The 20,233-nt window shown below is 46.0% G+C and overlaps 1 protein-coding gene across 2 annotated transcripts; it reads right to left on the reverse strand.

The window, feature by feature from the left end:
* Positions 1-1,853: 1,853 nt before the first annotated feature.
* Positions 1,854-19,567, reverse strand: Znf354c (zinc finger protein 354C). Of its 2 annotated transcripts, XM_036195927.1 has the most exons (5): positions 19,431-19,567; positions 18,262-18,346; positions 9,704-9,830; positions 9,125-9,223; positions 1,854-4,151 (listed from the first exon to the last, which is right to left on the reverse strand). In XM_036195927.1, the coding sequence occupies exons 2-5, from the start codon at positions 18,340-18,342 to the stop codon at positions 2,725-2,727; spliced, it is 1,734 nt and encodes a 577-aa protein (XP_036051820.1). In that variant the 5' UTR covers positions 18,343-18,346; positions 19,431-19,567; the 3' UTR covers positions 1,854-2,724. The 2 variants fall into 2 exon arrangements, with proteins under 2 accessions (XP_036051820.1, XP_036051821.1); XM_036195928.1 differs by lacking the exons at positions 18,262-18,346; positions 19,431-19,567 and adding an exon at positions 9,295-9,607 and having other exon boundaries at positions 9,704-9,742.
* Positions 19,568-20,233: the final 666 nt, after the last annotated feature.

The following is a 20,233-nucleotide window of genomic DNA, read 5'->3' on the forward strand; positions in this document are numbered from 1 at the left end:
CCCTAGGTTCACTTATAGTTCCCCCTGCTCCAAACATGCAATCAGTCATTTCTTCAAGGAGTCCTGAATCCTTTTGATGGTGAATGGTATTTGCAAATCAAAAAGTGGGCACTGAGCATGCTCATGGCCATTAGGTACATAAGAAATTCTGAGGTTCATTTGAAGCCTTATTTTTCTTACAAATACACTTAAACACATAAAACTACTCTGATGAGTCAAAAGAAGTCAATCAAGAAACATTTGCCACCGGGCGGTGGTGGCGCACGCCTTTAATCCCAGCACTCGGGAGGCAGAGGCAGGCGGATCTCGTGAGTTCGAGGCCAGCCTGGTCTACAAAAGCTAGTTCCAGGAAAGGCGCAAAGCTACACAGAGAAACCCTGTCTCGAAAAACCAAAAAAAAAAAAAAAAAAAAAAAAAGAAAAAGAAACATTTGCCGAATGCCTGCTTAATTCTAATTCTTTCCTCAGACAGAAGGGTCTAATTAATGCTCTTAGAGTAATTTCTAAAATGACAAACCAGTGGGGTAAGGAACTAGGACTGGGGAGATATAAGCTATTACGGTGATGAGTAGATTGTTTACTATAAAATATTCATCTCTAACTTGATATTTGAATCCTAAGGGCTGGAGATAGAGCTCAGTGGCAGAGCTCCTCCTCAGCATGTACAAGGCCCTGGATTCAGTCGTCAGCACTACAAAGAAAAAAAAAGCATTACGAGTTGTGTAATAAAAAGGCAGCCTTCCATGGAAGCATACCAAAGCAATACCTCCATCAGGACCTTGGTTGGCTTCGATAATTTAGGCAGTTATTACAGAAGCAGGTACCGTCAGAGACAGAAGGAAAGGAGGTGTGTTCTTCACTCCACTACCGAGAGCAGAGCTGGGGAAACTAACGACAGCTGGTTACACTGCTAGCACTAACATCTGAACAGGTTACAAAACAAACTCTCCTTGAGCCTTGAGGACAGAAATGAACCTGTAACTCTCAGAGATCATCAGAGCTGAAGACCTTGATTCCGGAAAGGTTATAAATGAAAATCCCTCCTGGTCCTAAGTGCTAACAGACTCATAGCAAGAGACTGTCAACACTGGCCTTCAACAACATACAACATACTGTTTGCATGACAGTCTGCCCCTGTGTCGTCTGCTCAGGCCAACTTCCACAGTACTCTAAGACTCTATTCAGCTATAAAGAACCAGATCCACTACAAATACAGGAGAGCAAAACAAAGTTTCCCTTTGGGGGAAACATTCAGTTTGAAAAAGTAAGTTCTAAATTAGTAAACTGAGTCTTTTTAGTCATTAAGGACTATGGAGAAAAAACAATTCTTAAACTCCTTGTGTGTATATGTACACACATTGGCACACACATATACACATGTATATGCGAATATGTGCATGCAGCATTTGCCTATGATGATGTCGTGGTCAATCATAAGACAAGATATATCACATTGGTCTCATTAAACTATAACTGGCCTGGAAAATTCCCACTTGCCTAATGACATCAGAGCTGTCATGACTTTATAACCATTATAACACCTTAGGCACAATGCAATACTCTCTTGTGCAAACAAACCCACTGTGCTGGCAGCCAGATGACATTGCAGCACACACAACTATGTACAGCACATGACTTATGATGATGGTGACAAACTATATTACTAGTTTCCACATTTTCTAGACTATACTTTTATCCCTATTTTAGAGTATACACATCCTACTAATACAATTTACACCAAGCATGATGGCTCATGACTGAAATCCCATTATGTGGGAGGCTGATGCAATAAGACTGCAAGTTCAAAGCCAGACCAGGTTACATAATGAGTTCAAGGCCATCCTAGGCTACATAGTGAGACCCTATCTAAAATAAACAAGCAAACTAATAAAAAAAATTACTGTAAAAAAGTATGGATGTATGCATGCATAACAATTAGTGAGAAAAGAGGCCATACATCTGAAGGAGTAGGGGAGGGATATAGGAGGCTTGGAGGGGGAATGGAAAGGATAAATGTTGTAATTAAATTATAATCTCAACATTTTTTTTTTTAAGTATGGTATGTTCATCACCTCAAGAGATCACACTGATTGGCTGACCCAGGCTAGCTAGGGTTGTGCAAGTGCAATGATGTTCCTATAAAACATGAAACTGCCCAATGAAGCATTTTCAAACTGTATCCCCACTGTTGAGTGGCATGACCATATATACACAAGAGTCATATGTGTGTATATCCTCACATATATGTTGTATAAGGGGCACTTCATAAAGAGCGTTATTGTTGTTACACAGCAAATTATTCTTTTCCTCTGTAGTGGCTCTTTATGAAAAGGAGTTTTCTCTATACCAGCTCCCCATTTTAGGGACTGAGGCCCCAAAATTCTCCACATCATCAACTATTTCAGAGACTATATTGAAAAGAAAAGTCATACACAGAAGCTCTTAGAAAGAGATGACTATCTCATGACACAATGCTTATACGCAACAGTTACTCATGTATTTTGGTTTTTAAATGAGGCCTTTCATACTTTTTCTATGAATTTAAAAAGTAATAGATTTTTAAAAAATTTTTGTAATAGTTCTTAAATGGTTGACATCACCATTCTTTGTATTTTCACTATTTACTGTCCATGACTTAGTAGTAACTATTTTTTGTACAAGTAAAAAAGATGAAATCTATTTTGGTTTGAACTCTAGTTACTGCTCTTCTGGTTGCTGTCTTGGATTAGGGGGATGAATTAAAATTCTCAGGCTTGTCTCCTCGCAGAAATTTCTGATATGGAGTAAGGGATGAGCCATAGATAAAAGGTGCCCCGTATTCTTTCCATTTATAGAGCTTTTCTTTAAGGTGGACTTTTTTGTGTCTACAAAGGTTTGACCTGTAACTATAGGCTTTCCCACATTCCATACACTTGTAGAGCTTCTCTCCAGTATGGATTCGCTCATGTTCAGTTAGGAATGAATACTGGCTGAAGGCCTTTCCACACTGATTACACTGATAGGGTTTCTCTCCAGTATGGATCCTCTGATGCCGATAAAGGTTTGATTTACAGCCAAAGGCTTTCCCACATTCTTCACATGTGTAAAGTTTCTCCCCAGTATGAATCTTCCGATGTTCATTGAAGGATGAATACTGGTTGAAGGTCTTCCCACATTCGGTGCATTGATATGGTTTCTGTCCAGTATGAATTCTCTGATGTTCGATAAGGGTGGAGACACGTGTAAAGGTTCTCCCACACTGTAAGCACTGGCAAAGCTGTTCTCCAGTATGGAGTCTCTGATGTTCAGCTAGGGATGGGAACTGACTATAGCCCTTCCCACACTCAGCACATTTATAGGGTTTCTCACCTGTGTGGATTCTCTGATGTCTGTGAAGCTTTGCTCTGCAATTAAAGGCCTTGTCACACTCGGCACATTTGTAGAGCTTCTCCCCGGTGTGAATCCTCTGGTGCACAGTGAGGGTTGAACACTGACTGAAGGCTTTCCCACATTCTCGACATCGGTAAGGTTTCTCTCCAGTGTGCACCCTCAGGTGTTTGATGAGTGTGGAACTGCTGCCGAAAGCTTTCTCACACTCACTGCATTTGTATGGCTTCTCTCCAGTGTGCGTTCTCTGGTGAGCCAGGAGAGAAGACCTATGGCTGAAGCTTTTCCCACACTCATTACATGTATACGGTTTCTCCCCAGTGTGAATCCTGTGGTGTTCAAGGAGATGAAGACTCTGGCTAAAACCCTTCCCACACTCACTGCAGACATAAGGTTTTTGTCCTGGGTAAATCTGGAAGCTTCTCATGAAATCAAAATCCTGTGGTAAATCTTTCTCCAAAGTGCGATCCATACCAGGTACCCTTTCTAAGGGATCACTCTCTTGTGAGACAAGTGCTTTATTTATAAACAAGGGTTTGCCTAGCTCAGGGCCTGTGGGATTTCCATCTTCACTGACAGTTTCCTTGGGTGAAGCTGCCCCCTGCTCATGAACTTTCTTTTCTTGCTCCTGTGCTATTAGGCTCTCAGATTTCACAACTTCTCTAAAGTTGGTCTTCCAGTAAGCACCCTCAGTGGACTCATGCTTTATTAGCCCATGAGATGGTTCTTCAATGAAAATGTCTTGTTTGGTAGGCAATGCTTCTACCTCTGGCCAGATCTGGAAATCTGAAAAGAATTGGAAGAATTAATTCTTCCTTTGCTGGAAGAGAGACATGGATGCATCAGAAGGCCAATGAGGTTGGCAGCAACACATATAAAAGAGGTTTGGTGCAGTCCGATCCCAAACATGGATCTGAATCTGGAGAGAAAGTAGGATGATAAGAAGTAAATGGGGCCAGGTGGTGGTGGCACACGCCTTTAAGTCCAGCACTTGGGAGGCAGAGCCAGGAAGATCTCTGTGAGTTTGAGGCCAGCCTGGGAGCAAGATCTAAGACAGGCTGGAGACTACACTTCTAGAGGGAAAAAATAAAGACAGGGAAGGACAGAACAGAGCAGAAGACTTAAGGAAATGGAACACTCAAGTAACAAGCTGAAGTGAAGCAGCATGGAATTCCTCAGGTTTTCCTCACTTCCTACTCTGCACACAGGGGAGATGGGCAGCTAGTTCCTCACTTCCTCTACTGCACACACAGGGGGTGGGCAGCTAGTTCCTCACTTCTTCTACTGCACACACGGGAGGTGGGCAGCTAGTTCCTCACTTCCTCTACTGCACACACGGGGTGGGCAGCTAGTTCCTCACTTCTTCTACTGCACACACAGGAGGTGGGCAGCTAGTTCCTCACTTCCTCTACTGCACACACAGGAGGTGGGCAGCTAGTTCCTCACTTCCTACTCTGTACACACAGGGGGTGGGCAGCTAGTTCCTCACTTCCTACTCTGCACACACAGGGGTGGGCAGCTAGTTCCTCACTTCCTCTACTGCACACACAGGGGTGGGCAGCTAGTTCCTCACTTCCTCTATTGCACACACAGTGGGTGGGCAGCTAGTTCCTCACTTCCTCTACTGCACACACAGGGGTGGGCAGCTAGTTCCTCACTTCCTCTACTGCACACACAGGGGGTGGGCAGCTAGTTCCTCACTTCCTCAACTGCACACACGGGGGGGTGGGCAGCTAGTTCCTCACTTCCTCTACTGCACACACAGGGGTGGGCAGCTAGTTCCTCACTTCCTCTACTGCACACACAGGGGTGGGCAGCTAGTTCCTCACTTCCTCTACTGCACACACGGGGGGTGGGCAGCTAGTTCCTCACTTCCTCTACTGCACACACAGGAGGTGGGCAGCTAGTTCCTCACTTCCTCTACTGCACACACAGGAGGTGGGCAGCTAGTTCCTCACTTCCTACTCTGCACACACGGGAGGTGGGCAGCTAGTTCCTCACTTCCTCTACTGCACACACAGGGGGTGGGCAGCTAGTTCCTCACTTCCTCTACTGCACACACGGGGGGTGGGCAGCTAGTTCCTCACTTCCTCTACTGCACACACAGGGGGTGGGCAGCTAGTTCCTCACTTCCTCTACTGCACACACAGGGGGTGGGCAGCTAGTTCCTCACTTCCTACTCTGTACACACAGGGGGTGGGCAGCTAGTTCCTCACTTCCTCTACTGCACACACAGTGGGTGGGCAGCTAGTTCCTCACTTCCTACTCTGCACACACAGGGGGTGGGCAGCTAGTTCCTCACTTCTTCTACTGCACACACAGTGGGTGGGCAGCTAGTTCCTCACTTCCTCTACTGCACACACAGGAGGTGGGCAGCTAGTTCCTCACTTCCTCTACTGCACACACGGGGGTGGGCAGCTAGTTCCTCACTTCCTCTACTGCACACACGGGGGGGGGGGCAGCCAGTTCCTCACTTCCTCTACTGCACACACGGGGGGGTAGGCAGCTAGTTCCTCACTTCCTCTACTGCACACACAGGGGGTGGGGAGCTAGTTCCTCACTTCCTCTACTGCACACACAGGGGTGGGCAGCTAGTTCCTCACTTCCTCTACTGCACACACAGGGGTGGGCAGCTAGTTCCTCACTTCCTCTACTGCACACACGGGGGGTGGGCAGCTAGTTCCTCACTTCCTCTACTGTACACACGGGGGGTGGGCAGCTAGTTCCTCACTTCCTCTACTGCACACACAGGGGGTGGGCAACTAGTTCCTCACTTCCTCTACTGCACACACAGGGGGTGGGCAACTAGTTCCTCACTTCCTCTACTGCACACACGGGAGGTGGGCAGCTAGTTCCTCACTTCCTACTCTGCACACACGGGAGGTGGGCAGCTAGTTCCTCACTTCCTCTACTGCACACACAGGGGGTGGGCAGCTAGTTCCTCACTTCCTCTACTGCACACACGGGAGGTGGGCAGCTAGTTCCTCACTTCCTCTACTGCACACACAGGGGGTGGGCAGCTAGTTCCTCACTTCCTCTACTGCACACACAGGGGGTGGGCAGCTAGTTCCTCACTTCCTACTCTGTACACACAGGGGGTGGGCAGCTAGTTCCTCACTTCCTCTACTGCACACACAGGGGGTGGGCAGCTAGTTCCTCACTTCCTACTCTGTACACACAGGGGGTGGGCAGCTAGTTCCTCACTTCTTCTACTGCACACACAGTGGGTAGGCAGCTAGTTCCTCACTTCCTCTACTGCACACACAGGAGGTGGGCAGCTAGTTCCTCACTTCCTCTACTGCACACACGGGGGTGGGCAGCTAGTTCCTCACTTCCTCTATTGCACACACAGTGGGTGGGCAGCTAGTTCCTCACTTCCTCTACTGCACACACAGGGGTGGGCAGCTAGTTCCTCACTTCCTCTACTGCACACACAGTGGGTGGGCAGCTAGTTCCTCACTTCCTCTACTGCACACACGGGGGGGGGTGGGCAGCTAGTTCCTCACTTCCTCTACTGCACACACAGGGGTGGGCAGCTAGTTCCTCACTTCCTCTACTGCACACACAGGGGTGGGCAGCTAGTTCCTCACTTCCTCTACTGCACACACGGGGGTGGGCAGCTAGTTCCTCACTTCCTCTACTGCACACACAGGGGGTGGGCAGCTAGTTCCTCACTTCTTCTACTGCACACACAGGAGGTGGGCAGCTAGTTCCTCACTTCCTACTCTGCACACACGGGAGGTGGGCAGCTAGTTCCTCACTTCCTCTACTGCACACACAGGGGGTGGGCAGCTAGTTTCTCACTTCCTCCACTGCACACACGGGGGGTGGGCAGCTAGTTCCTCACTTCCTCTACTGCACACACAGGGGGTGGGCAGCTAGTTCCTCACTTCCTCTACTGCACACACAGGGGTGGGCAGCTAGTTCCTCACTTCCTACTCTGTACACACAGGGGGTGGCAGCTAGTTCCTCACTTCCTCCTACTGCACACACAGTGGGTGGGCAGCTAGTTCCTCACTTCCTACTCTGTACACACAGGGGGTGGGCAGCTAGTTTCCTCACTTCTTCTACTGCACACACAGTAGGTAGGCAGCTAGTTTCCTCACTTCCTCTACTGCACACACAGGAGGTGGGCAGCTAGTTCCTCACTTCCTCTACTGCCCACCGGGGTGGGCAGCTAGTTCCTCACTTCCTCTACTGCACACACGGGGGGGGGGGGCAGCTCACTTCCTCTACTGCACACACGGGGGTGGGCAGCTAGTTCCTCACTTCCTCTACTGCACACACGGGGGGGGGGCAGCCAGTTCCTCACTTCCTCTACTGCACACACGGGGGGGTGGGCAGCTAGTTCCTCACTTCCTCTACTGCACACACAGGGGGTGGGGAGCTAGTTCCTCACTTCCTCTACTGCACACACAGGGGTGGGCAACTAGTTCCTCACTTCCTCTACTGCACACACAGGGGTGGGCAGCTAGTTCCTCACTTCCTCTACTGCACACACGGGGGGGGGGCAGCTAGTTCCTCACTTCCTCTACTGTACACACGGGAGGTGGGCAGCTAGTTCCTCACTTCCTCTACTGCACACACAGGGGGTGGGCAACTAGTTCCTCACTTCCTCTACTGCACACACAGGGGGTGGGCAACTAGTTCCTCACTTCCTCTACTGCACACACGGGGGGTGGGCAGCTAGTTCCTCACTTCCTCTACTGCACACACAGGGGTGGGCAGCTAGTTCCTCACTTCCTCTACTGCACACACAGGGGGTGGGCAGCTAGTTCCTCACTTCCTCTACTGCACACACAGCGGGTGGGCAGCTAGTTCCTCACTTCCTCTACTGCACACACGGGGGTGGGCAGCTAGTTCCTTTACTTCCTCTACTGCACACACAGGGGGTGGGCAGCTAGTTCCTTTACTTCCTCTACTGCACACACAGGAGGTGGGCAGCTAGTTCCTCACTTCCTACTCTGTACACACAGGGGGTGGGCAGCTAGTTCCTCACTTCCTCTACTCACACTTTCATTGAATTTTTCCCATGCTTTTTCTGAAATCCACAGTCAATAATTTTAAAATATTTGGCTTGTTTTTCTTAAAATTGTGACTTCACATTCAACTGTAATTTCATCAATGCCCATGAAAGGGGAAAGCAATCTGTTAAAAGATGACATTTGGATCTTAAAAATTACAACAGCCCCAGACACAACCATGTTTGACCTAAGTTTAAAACACTGATCAAAAGGAAAACTGTGGAACAAGTCAGCCATGGGCACCAATCTACACCTCAGAGGGAAATAACAACGTATTTTTCTTGCTATCTCTCATCACTTTCCACCTTTCTGCTAGGCCAAGGGAGAAATGGTATATTCACTTCTTCTCCAATCTGGAAGCAGAAGACTTATCTTTGTGTAGGAATCTTATGAGAATAATGGAAATCTGTAAGTTTTGTGAACTCAGTTTGTCCTGAAGTTCCGAGTGTGCCCACGCCCAAGTTCAGCTCTGATGCTAGGCAAAAAAATTTAGTTTAAGTTCCTGTTAAGAACTCTGAGCTAAAATTCAGCTTCCTTTACTCAATCCATACTGAAAATGGATTAATGCTACATCATTGCATTTAGATGGCTGCATGTCAATAGTGATCTTTTTAAAGGACAGGCCCTAAACATCACAATAGGGCTCATTCCTTACAAGAATGTCACTGTTGCACTGCCCTTTCATGACATCCTCACGCAGACTCCTGTGTCTCCATTGCCCACTGGCTTACTCACCTAGGCAGCTGTCTTCAGGGTCTTCTCTGTCCATGCAGGGATCTTGTCCTCTTTGCAGTTTGCCAATCACCCGAGGTACTGAAGCCTGGATCCCTGCTCCTGAGAAAGGGGACAGAGTTGGGAAGAACGGCCTGAAGGGCAATCTCAGAGCCACTTCATATACTACTCACCTGCACTCAAAGGCAGAGATGTCAGTCATGGAGGGTGGGGCACACAGTGGAGTCACTCCCCAAGGGGCAATGAAGATTAGGGCATGGGGCAAGAAACAAGGGCCACTTCAAAATTAATATGTGGTCTAGAAATGAACATCCTGAGACAGGGTACCCCTGTACAGTTTCTAATAACATCTGAATGTCTTCTATGAATTTCAGACTCTAAACTGACTGAGAGCAGGGTGCAAGGAAGGGCAAAGAGAAGAGAAGAGAGCATAAAAGGTACCAGAGAACAAACATCCTTTCAACGTCGCAGAGATCTGACTTCCACCTGCAGCACAATGGAGCAGAAAACAGTGGACTCTGAACCCAAAGAAGCAGCTTCAAGAGGTTCTTCTAATACACTGTTTGGAGGTGAAACCCTTACCCAGTGAGGCCAGGCTGCTGTAGTTCTCCAGCATCACCTCCCGGTACAGGCTTCTCTGTGCAGAGTCCAGATGCAACCACTCATCCTGGCTGAAGAACACGGCCACATCCCTGAACGTCACAGGCTCCTGAAATAGCAAACCCATTCCTGCTTACCCTAGAACAACAGTTCTCAACATGTGGGCCATGACCCCTTTGGAGGGGTGTGAATGGCTCTTCAGATATCCTGCATATCAGAAATTTACATTACAATTCATAACAGTAGCAAAATTACAGTTATGAAATAGCAATGAAAATGATTTTATGGTTGGGGGTCACCACAACATCAGGAGCTGTATTAAAGGGTCACAACATTAGGAAGGCTGAGAACCTCTGCCACAGACCATCACCTTCATCATCTGGATGAGGGTGGTACTGGATGCATAGCAAGAAATTCTGAAACTATCTCAGGATACTAAGTGTTTTGAATCATCTAATTATGTAATTTCTGGGCAATAGTTATTAACTATTTCACTAAGCAAGTATTTATTGAAAACCCACTAAAATCAAAGATATATGACACCAACTGTGGAGATTAGGGATTGAAAGGGGGTAGAGTCCCCTGATAGTAGAGAATTAAAATCCAAACCTAGAATTTTATAGTGTTTCTAAGCAAGCATAGCCTTATCTCACTCAAAATCTAAGTAAAAGAAAGAAGAGCAATATAAATCAGAATACATGTAGAGCAGTGCAGGAAAGCTGAGGGAAATACCAACCAAATATGAAGAAATCCATGGACATAAAAAATTTAAAACAATAGTTCAATGAGTATGTTAAGGATTGTGGTAGGAACTTCGCCTTTAAATCTTGGGAAAACCCTATGAAGAGGCTATAGTTAGAGCACTTTGCAAATGGGAAAACAGGTCTCGAAAGGTTAAGTAACCTCAGTCAGGAAGTTGACTTAGCAGGTAAAGGCACTTGCCACCAAGCCTTGACACCCTGAGTCTGATGCTGAGCACCCACATGGCAGAAGAGAACCAACTCCCACAAGTTGTCCTCTGACCCCCACATCTGTGCTGTGGCGCATACACACATAATAAGTAAGTGGACAGGTTAAGTAACCTTCCCAAGAGACTACTAGGAAAAAACGGTAGAGCCAGGGTTTGAGTTCAGGTAAACAGACCTCAAAGTTACTATCAGATAGGGTTCTATTCAACATGAAAACCAAAAGAGCCACAGGATGTGCAAAACTCTATAGGTGCCAAAGACTCATTAAGAAAGTAATTTCAGCCTAGTGGTGGTGGCTCACGCCTTTAATCCCAGCACCCGGGAGGCAGAGGCAGGTGGATCTCTATGAATTTGAGGCCAACTTGGTCTACAGAGTGAGTTCCAGGACAGCCAGGACTATATGGAGAAACTCTGTCTCAAAAAACAGAAAAAAAGTAATTTCTTCCAAAAGAAACTTAGTCCCCAAATATGAGAAGGCCCAAGTGAAGGAAAGAGACTCTCATATAACACAGACGAAGGCAGTAAACTTTGGAACAGCGCTGTGGGTGGAGGAACATTTTAACCTTCACTTTTACTACTGGGAAGAAATACTCTTCACCACTATGTAGGGACATTCCTCCGGAACGGTCCCTGGCAGGACCTGTGGATGTGACATGCACGACAAAATGGACACTGGAATTGTTTACCTTCCGGGTTGTGAGACAGACTGACTACCTAGATTACTATGCAGGTGGAGCTGTAATGACAATGGTCCTCAGAGACTCGGAAGTAAGAGAAGTCCATGTGATAACAGAAGCCAAGGCTGAGGTGATGGAACTGACTCCTAGGCAGTGAAGAGTGCAGGAAACAGACTTTCCTCCCAGTGTCCATCCAGAACCAGCCCAGTAGACAGCTTGACAACAAACCAGACCAGTGTAAGGCTTCTGACTTTCACAACTGTGAGACAACCAATTTGTGCTGTTCTAAATACTGAATCTGTGGTAAACTGTTACACAGAAAAAAAAATTTAACATAAAGATGAAATTTTAAGGGTTACCTACATGTTTATTAGTAAGGCAATGAATATGCAAATGATAATACACATTACATGAACTACATACAGCCATTAAACAGAATGGGGGAAATGTGTACACCTGACACCAGATTTTATCTTAACATACTATTGATTCATATGAAAAGGCAAGCAACAAAACAATCTTTTGAAAAGTTTTATACATTTACCCAGAACACTTCCCTAATTATTCTTTGGTGTTTGTGGAGAGGGACAGAAAAGCAATCTTAGCATCCTCACAATGTTCTCTATGTGTTTCTTTGTTCCTTTCTTTCAAATCTGTTTCCAGTGCTGGAGACAGAACTCAAGGCTTCACTCATTTTAAATATGCACTCTATTGAAGAACCAACCTGCCTCCATCTTAGGCTTAAAAGCTATCTTATAATAAAGACAAACTAGGTTCATTCCTGTTTATGATTAAACCTGTTTCTCAAGGATGTATATTTCACCTGCTCAACATAAAACAAAAAATCATCTTTTGGCAGTCCAAATTTGTGTTAATACAGATATGTATGTTACCTTTAAAAGTTGATGTATTCAGAGCAAGGGGACCAGACATCAATGAAAATGGGTGGCCCATGTAATCTAGCCTCTCAGAGTGCCTCTGTTGCAGTTTCCTCAGAGTTCTGCATCCAGAACAGCTTCGAGGCTGCTGGCTGAGATGGTCTAGCCTCACAGACTACTCCAGCCTGGGCTTCAGATAAGCCTTGCACTTTACCATTACACAGAGACTAGACAACAAAATGATACAGCTAGCTCTCCCAGAACTTGACCATTATTCCATTTTTCTCAGAGTCCCCTGAAGATGCCAGCAGGCAACAGCCCCAGACAACAGGAAGCAGTTTCCAAGATATGGGATGGGTGGTTTTGGTCATTTAGTAGATTATGGATGTTTGTCATAGTTTAGAGTTACAAGCTGTTATTGGTCATGGTCAGGGAGCAAAAGAAATTAGATTCAGGGATCTCTTTCTGAAAGGAAAAAGGGGGATATAGCATAGAAATGATGGAATAAAAGGATGGATTGTTGAGTCTATTTTTAAACAACCACTAATCTCAAATATTTTATATAGGTATGGATTTTTGTATATTGATACAAATCTAAGGTTATTTTTGCTATACTGTATATATGTTTCTACTATTGTTTAAGATATTGTACCTACACAGCTCATTTTAAAATGTAATGTAAAGCTTTAGTCCTTGAAAGCTATTTAGGATAATAAAGAAATACATGTTAATAGTTAGTCATCTATAACAATCAGACTCATGTTAGGCATGTTTTCAAGGTCATACAAAGACATATTTTAAATAGATGGATGGTCTTCAAATACTTCAAAGTCCTAGAGAATATGGCATTTAAAACATTTTGTTAACATAGGGCTTTTTATGACAGATTGACATATCTGTTCCTGGCAGCACCAATCTACTTCATAAAAGGATGATGGGTATCAAAGAACCTCCATATGGAGTTTGCTTTCTTTGTTGCAAAAGCTAGCAATTTGGACAAGAAATTGCCCTTGCTTCAACTGCAGGACACAAAGGAATAAGACTGCTGAACTTTGCCAAGACAAGGTGGGACAGTCCTTCAAAATTCCTACTTTACAGAAAAATCTATCACACACTCTATGCCTGTGGGCTGAAGATGGATGCCCAATGTTGCAGAGGAACCTTGGGTGACAGTCTAGGCAGATGGATGTTTGTCATTTCTCACAGTTTTGGAAGTTGCTTGCTCTAGATTTCCTGTTTATTCAGGTAATACTATATCCTTCATAGGTCTTTGATGGGATTGAAGACTGGATAGTTATAGTATTCCTTAGTCTTGATAGAAAGTAAATTACATATAAAACTTCATATTCATCAAGACAGGATAGATAAAGGAGTATTTTCTCCTAATATGCCAAATATAAATGGACTGGATATTATGAATGCAATTCTTACTTGATAATTTTTCTTATTGTATATAGTTTCATTTGTTAAAGTTAATACCTTTCTTTCCTATTTAGACAATATCTGATAACTATTCTTATTGTATATAGTTTTACTATGTTAAAGTTAAAACCGTTCCTTTTTAGTTAGACAAAAGGAGAAATGTTGTGAAATAATCTTTTTGTACACTGTGAAGAAATGTCACTCTGATTGGTGTTATAAAAAGCTGAACCGCCGGGCAGTGGTGGTGGCACACGCCTTTAATCCCAGCACTCGGGAGGCAGAGCCAGGCAGATTACTGTGAGTTCGAGGCCAGCCTGACCTACCAAGTGAGTTCCAGGAAAAGCGCAAAGCTACACAGAGAAAGCCTGTCTCAAAAAAACAAAAAACAAAACAAAACAAAAAAAAGCTGAACAGCCAATAGCAAGTCAGGATTTTCAGGCAGAGGATGCTGGGAAGAAAAAGAAGGGAGGAGACATGAGGAGACACGGAGGAAGCAGGATGGAAAGTACATAGATGAGGTAAACAAGCCCCAGGACAGCACACAGATTAACAGAAATGGGATAATTTAAGTTATAATAGCTGGCTAAAAACAAGCTTAAGCTATTGGCCAAGCTTTCATAATAATAAGTCTTTGTGCCATTATTTGGGAGCTGGCTGGTGGGACAGAGAAAGACTCACTACAGTGTGTGGAGGCCAGAGACAGATAGATGGTGAGCATTTTGCTCTATTGCTTTCTACTTTACTTTTCAAACAGAACCTCTCCTTGAACCTAGAGCTTAGTGACTCAGCAAGGTTAGCTGGTCAGTGAGACTAAGGAAGGGTCCTCCTGTTTCTGCCTATCCAGCACACCAGCACCCCCACCTTTCTATGAGGGTACTGAGGATCTGAACTCAGGTCCTCAAGCCTTTGTGGCAAGCACTTTACTCACTTTTCCTCCTTTGACTCTACAGATAGCATTTAGATGGCTGTTCTTTCTGTGTTGTCACAAACAGTACACAATAATCATTCTCCTAGCAGTCTCCCTGGGTTGGGGCACTCCCATATTTATAGGATAAAACAGTGGTTCTCAACCTATGGATCAGGATCCCTTTGGGAGTCACATATCAGATATCCTACATATCGGGTATTTACATTATGATTTGTAACAGTAGCAAAATTACAGTTGTGAAGTAGCAATGAAATAATGTTATGGTAGGGGGTCACTACAACATGAGGAGCTGTATTAAAGGGTCGCAACATTAGGAAGGTTGAGAACCACTGGGACAGACTGAACCGCTGGGTCACAGTTGCCATGCATGTTTTGATTAGCAGATACAGGAAGCTGTCCCTTTTCAACACGGCAGTCTCATCTCTCACCTCACACACTCTTTGTAGAATGTGATATCAGTACTTACCCGTCAAGATGAGCTCTCTCCCTCAGCCCTATGAAGTGGCATCTTAGTTATTTCTCTATTGCTACGATAAGACACCACGGCCAAGGCAAGTGATAGAAGAAAGACTTTATTTGTGGCTTACAGTTCACAGGGTGAGTCCACGATCATCACAGCAAGGAGCATGACAACAGGGAGGCACACATGGCACTGGAGCAGTACCTGAGGGCTTACACCTTGATCCACAAGCACAAGGCAGAGAGGAAGTTAACTGGGAATGGTGAGGGCTTTTGAAACTTCAAAGCCAGTGACACACTCCCTCCAACAAAGCCACACCTCCTAGTCCTTCCCAAACAGTCTCTCCAAGTGCCAAATATATGAGCCTGTGGGGGCCATTCTCAACAAACCACCACGAGAGGCTCCCGAGCACAGCAGCCAGTGGGATTTAATGGAAGCTGTGGTGCTCATGTTTAGATCCTGCTGTGAAATAAGCTTTTTGTACACTGTGAAGATGTGTCATTGCCAAGGCACTTTCTGATTGGTTTAATAAAGAGCTGAATGGTCAATAGCTGGGCAGGAAGAGGTAAGTGGAACTTCTGGACAGAGAAAAAGAGGAGATGAATCTAGGTGCAAAATAGATGCCAGAGGACACAGAGAGGAAACAGGAGGTCCAAGACAGAAGAGAGGTAAAAAGCCATGAGGCAAAACATAGATTAATATAAGTGGGCTAATTTAAGTTATAAGAGCTAGTGGGACAAGTCTACAGGCCGAGCTCATAATTAATAGTAAGTCTATGTCGTTTTGTTTTGTTTTGTTTGTGAGCTGGTAGCCCAAAGAAAAATCCATCTAGTTCCCAGTTGGTGGACTGTTTAGGAAGAATTAGGAGGTGTGTCACTGAGGGTGGGCTTTGAGGTTTCAAAAGCCTCATGTAGGCCTAGGCTCACTCTCTCTGCCTCTGTCTTGTAGATGTGATGTAATCTCTCAGCTATTGCTCCAGTGCCTGCCATCAGTCACGCTCCTCAGCATGATGGCCATGGACTAAACCCTGGAAATGTCACGCAGCAGCACCTCAGTCCATAGAAACTGACTCTGAACTTTTCCAGGGGAGTCCTACAGAAACATCTGTTCATCCTGGACAGGGAGGGCACTGACAGACAGGAACCCATTCTGGGTGCCTCCAGCTTGGCAAAGCTGTGCATTTACAGGGGTTTCTCACAGTGCTGTGCCCAGCACAGCATGAGCAACTCTGGTAAAGTCCCCAACCACAGCCACTCTTCGCCTCTTACAGATCCTTAACACCACCAGCTACCCACTCCCGAATACATACACGCAGGGCAAGAATAAGTATGGACTGGAACTCAGATTAGGGCCTTGTGACCCTCTTGCCTCCTCCCATGACATCCTCACTAGCACAGACCTTGCACTGTTCTCCTTAGTTCATTGCTGCAATCACAGGTCAAGGTCTTCTGAGGGTCACCAAGCTTTCACTCTGTGCCCCATGATAGCGCCAGAAGGAAATTGCCACACTAGAAGGACAAACTCTCCCATGACTTCCCTCACCTAAAATGAAGAATGTCTGTCCACCATGGGATGGGAAAGCATCCCCACCTCTGGACGGAGGGGAGCCCAGGCTAGAGCTAGGACTGCTGGACACTGTATTATGCTGGTGTTTGTCACTGCTGTGGCACTGACTTTATGGGGAGAAACAGGCTGAGCCACGGCAGTTACAGGGATTAGCGGCTTCAGGGACCACTGAGAATGAACCAGCCTGCTGAGCTGCCTTCGGACCCTCCTCTCATTTCCCTGATAACACTACAAAGGTAAACATCAGTTCTGCCACTCCTCAGGATTTAAATTACCCAGTGAAAAAGGGAAAGTACTCTGGCTGTACTAAGACTCACTGACACACTCTAAGCTAGCCAGAACTTTACATAGTCTGTGCCCTTCCTTTAAAAGATAATCCAGGGGCTACAGAGATGGCCCAGTGGCTAAGAGCACTGGTGCTCTGCCACAGGATTCAGGTTCAATTCCTAGTACCCACACAGCATCTTACAACCATCTATAATGCCTCTTCGGGGGCATTTGACAACCTCTTCCGGCCTCCATGGGTACCTGGCACACATGGTGCACAGACATGCATGCAGGTAAAACATCCATACACATAAAATAAAAATAATAATTTTTCAAAAATTTTTAAAGAGTTAATCAAACAGGGCTTCTCAATTACCTGGCCAGGAGTTTGCCTCTACCCACTTCCTCCACCCCCAAAATCTGATTTCCCTAAAGATGTGCTAAGGAGAAGGAGGACTAATTATCCCTTAATGAATACTATATTCATCCTTCCCAGAAGCCTTTGGGCAGCACCTTGTAGGCTTCCATCATGTAGCCTTTGGAGCTTGCCTGATTTTCAGAGTTACCCAGAAAACTCTAACTTTTCCTTTTTACTCTTTTTTATTCCAGATCTGGATAAAATCCCAAGCATGCTTTCCCTTGTACTCTGAGATTTCTCACACGCTCTCTGAAGCTACTTCCAACACCACACAACTTACTGCCTACTATGCAGTGTGCCGACTCCCACTGCTGAACCTGCCTCTTTCCCAGATCCTAACGCTAACACATGGCTTTCCTTCCTCCTTTCCCCTCCCTCCTCCTGTCAACCGCCCAGATTTATAGCCTGTCTGCTCTGTTATTTTTCTCAAATTTCAATAACATTTTCTTCAAGCTTCCTTCTAAATTTCTAAATTTTTGCTAATGAAATTTAAGAACCCAATAGAGGGGACCAAATTCCCTGGCAATGGAAGGTATTTTAAATTCTAAGTTATAAATGAGCTCATACCTCTCCTTTGGCTAACAAAATGGGACATTCCATCTGAAGGATTCCTCCCCCCCCCCCCCCCCCCCCTTTTTTTTTTTTTTTTTTTTTTTAAGAAAAGCATCTGGGAGGTTTGGTGAGATGGTGGTTACAGGACAGTACCTGTTCTGGATCTGGCAGAACTCTTTGTCCCTAGGTCTACTCCTTTGATAGGTGTAGGGTGGGAGGCTTTTATATCTTTTCCTTGAAGGTCAGCTTCAAACTGGACTTTGCATACCTCTGTTAAATGTTAATTTTGCCAGCGAGAAGAGTAACGGGGGGGGGGGGGGGGGGGGGGGGGGGGGGGGTAAGGATGAAAACACATCCATGTCTCTGAGTCAGAAAGCAATTATGCAAAGACAAGCTTCACTTACTGCCCCCCGTGGAGCCAGCAAATCCACAGCCATTTCCTTTCTTAGTTTTCCTGCCAAAGGAGAGCGGAGTGCTGACCACATGTGCCTGGAAAGGAAAAAGGGTGTAGTGAGGAATTCGGGTACCAAGGGAAAGCTTAGCACAAGGAAGTTAAAACCACCCATACTGGGGGTCTGGAGAGGTGGTTCAGTGGTTAAGAGCACTTCCTGCTCTTGCAGAGGACCTGAGTTTGATTATCAGCACCCGTAACTCCAGTTCCAGGAGATCTAACTTCCTCTTCTGGCCGCCCCAGGTTTGGGTTCATGGACACATACACACATACAGACACAAACATAAGCATATAAACATAAATTAATTTTTAAAACCTAACCATAATGGTCATGAGATCTCAAGAAAGCTATCCCCGATAAACACCGCAAACCAAATAAGAACACCGACCAAACCAATCTGTCAAAACTCCATCCCCTCAGTATATAAGACACTTCTAATGTCTTACACTTGTCCCTCCACACCCACCTACAGGCCTATTAGCGCCTTGTACCAAAACTGTGGCAATGTCAAAAGGTTGGATATGCCTGATATAAAGTACAGAGGACCATGTGTCCAAGTTCTCTGCAAATGCAATGCCAGGCTACCTAAAGGACTTGAGTATTGACTGTTTGGGAATTCCTGGAACCATTCCGCTGTGCAGCAGAGGTGGGGCTGTGCTGTCGACGTGGCTAAGGTGGATAGCCGAGGGGTTCACAGACTGCCCAGAGTGACAAGACACTGCAAGACGCATAGATGGGAAGGGAATTCTGCTTCCAGCCCAAGTCTCTAGACAAGACTCAGCGAATGCTTCGGCCACACTATGCCTTGGTCTCTTACTCTGCACCGTGGGCACAATGAAGGGCCGCGGAGCCTATAACTTGGTATTAGATGCGCTAATTCATCAAGTTAGCCTAGACTGCTAGGTATCGGCTGTTGTTTTCATGACCTGCACCGCTAAGATGCAAGGGGAGATGCACAGGCCCCTGGCCCGGCAGTGTAGGCCCAGCCGCTCTCCGTGGCAGGCCGAGCCTGCGGGCGAGTCCCCGAGCCAGAGGCCGCAGAACAAGATGCCAGGCCGCGCCAGGCCGGCCGCGAAGCCCACCGCCCGCTACGCCCCGCCTGCCCCCTCCGCCCCACTCACGGACGCCGGCGCTCGCTCCAGCCGCCCTCAGCACGAGCGGTCTCGAGGATGTCTGCCCCAGATGTGCCCTCCTGGCACAGTCAGGATCACCTCGGCCCCGAGCCCCCCCAAAGCGCGGAGAGCTGCCCCGCCACCAGGAGAAACCTCAGAGAACTACTATTCCCGGCATGCCTCGGGACCGCTCTGACTACGTTTCCCAGAAGGCACCGGGGACAAGCGATTTCCGAAAGCTGAGTAGAGCCGTGGCGGTGTTTCCCCTGCGTTCAGGTTAATGTTGTCTAGGGCTGGCGGTGTGCACTACAAACCCGGCAGACTCCGCATTCCCGGCTAGGCTCTCTCACTCAGTCCTCAGACTTGTTCGCTAGGCGGGCGAAGTGATGTGACAAGACAAAACCAGAATTTAGTGTCTAAGAGTAACCCCACCCACCCCACCCCTAAGTACCAGGCTAGCGGTCCTTAGGAGTTGCCGGACAGCCAGGGCTACATAGGTTTCTGCACATAAATAGGAGCATCTGTGTAGCCTACACCACTAATCATGATAATTTAAATCATTTTAACGTGTTCAGCACAGAGAACAATGCGCATAGTATTGTTTCAGGGGTTTTGCTTGTTTTGTTTTGTGCCAAGGACCTTGATATTCAGTCAAGGATGGTTTCAGAAGCAGGAAGATTAAAAAATAAAAGTAATTGATTGAATACATATACTTAGCTTTTTATCTATCTATGTGTCTATTTATTTAAATCTAGCTAGCTGCTGAATTCTAAGATCAATTGCCATTTGGTTGGGAAAATAGGCATGGATCT

Source organism: Onychomys torridus, chromosome 8 (assembly GCF_903995425.1).
Source record: "Onychomys torridus chromosome 8, mOncTor1.1, whole genome shotgun sequence".
NCBI lineage: Eukaryota > Metazoa > Chordata > Mammalia > Rodentia > Cricetidae > Onychomys > Onychomys torridus.

Bases quoted from the DNA above. Each gene is read 5' to 3' on its own strand.
- Znf354c (XM_036195927.1), bottom strand. From the start codon at position 18,342: ATGTGGTCAGCACTCCGCTCTCCTTTGGCAGGAAAACTAAGAAAGGAA. The intron at 9,831-18,261 runs GTAAGTGAAGCT...TTGCTATTTCAG, and splicing joins TGCTGGCTCCACGGGGGGCA to GAGCCTGTGACGTTCAGGGA. The intron at 4,152-9,124 runs GTGAGTAAGCCA...AATTCTTTTCAG, and splicing joins CCCTGAAGACAGCTGCCTAG to ATTTCCAGATCTGGCCAGAG.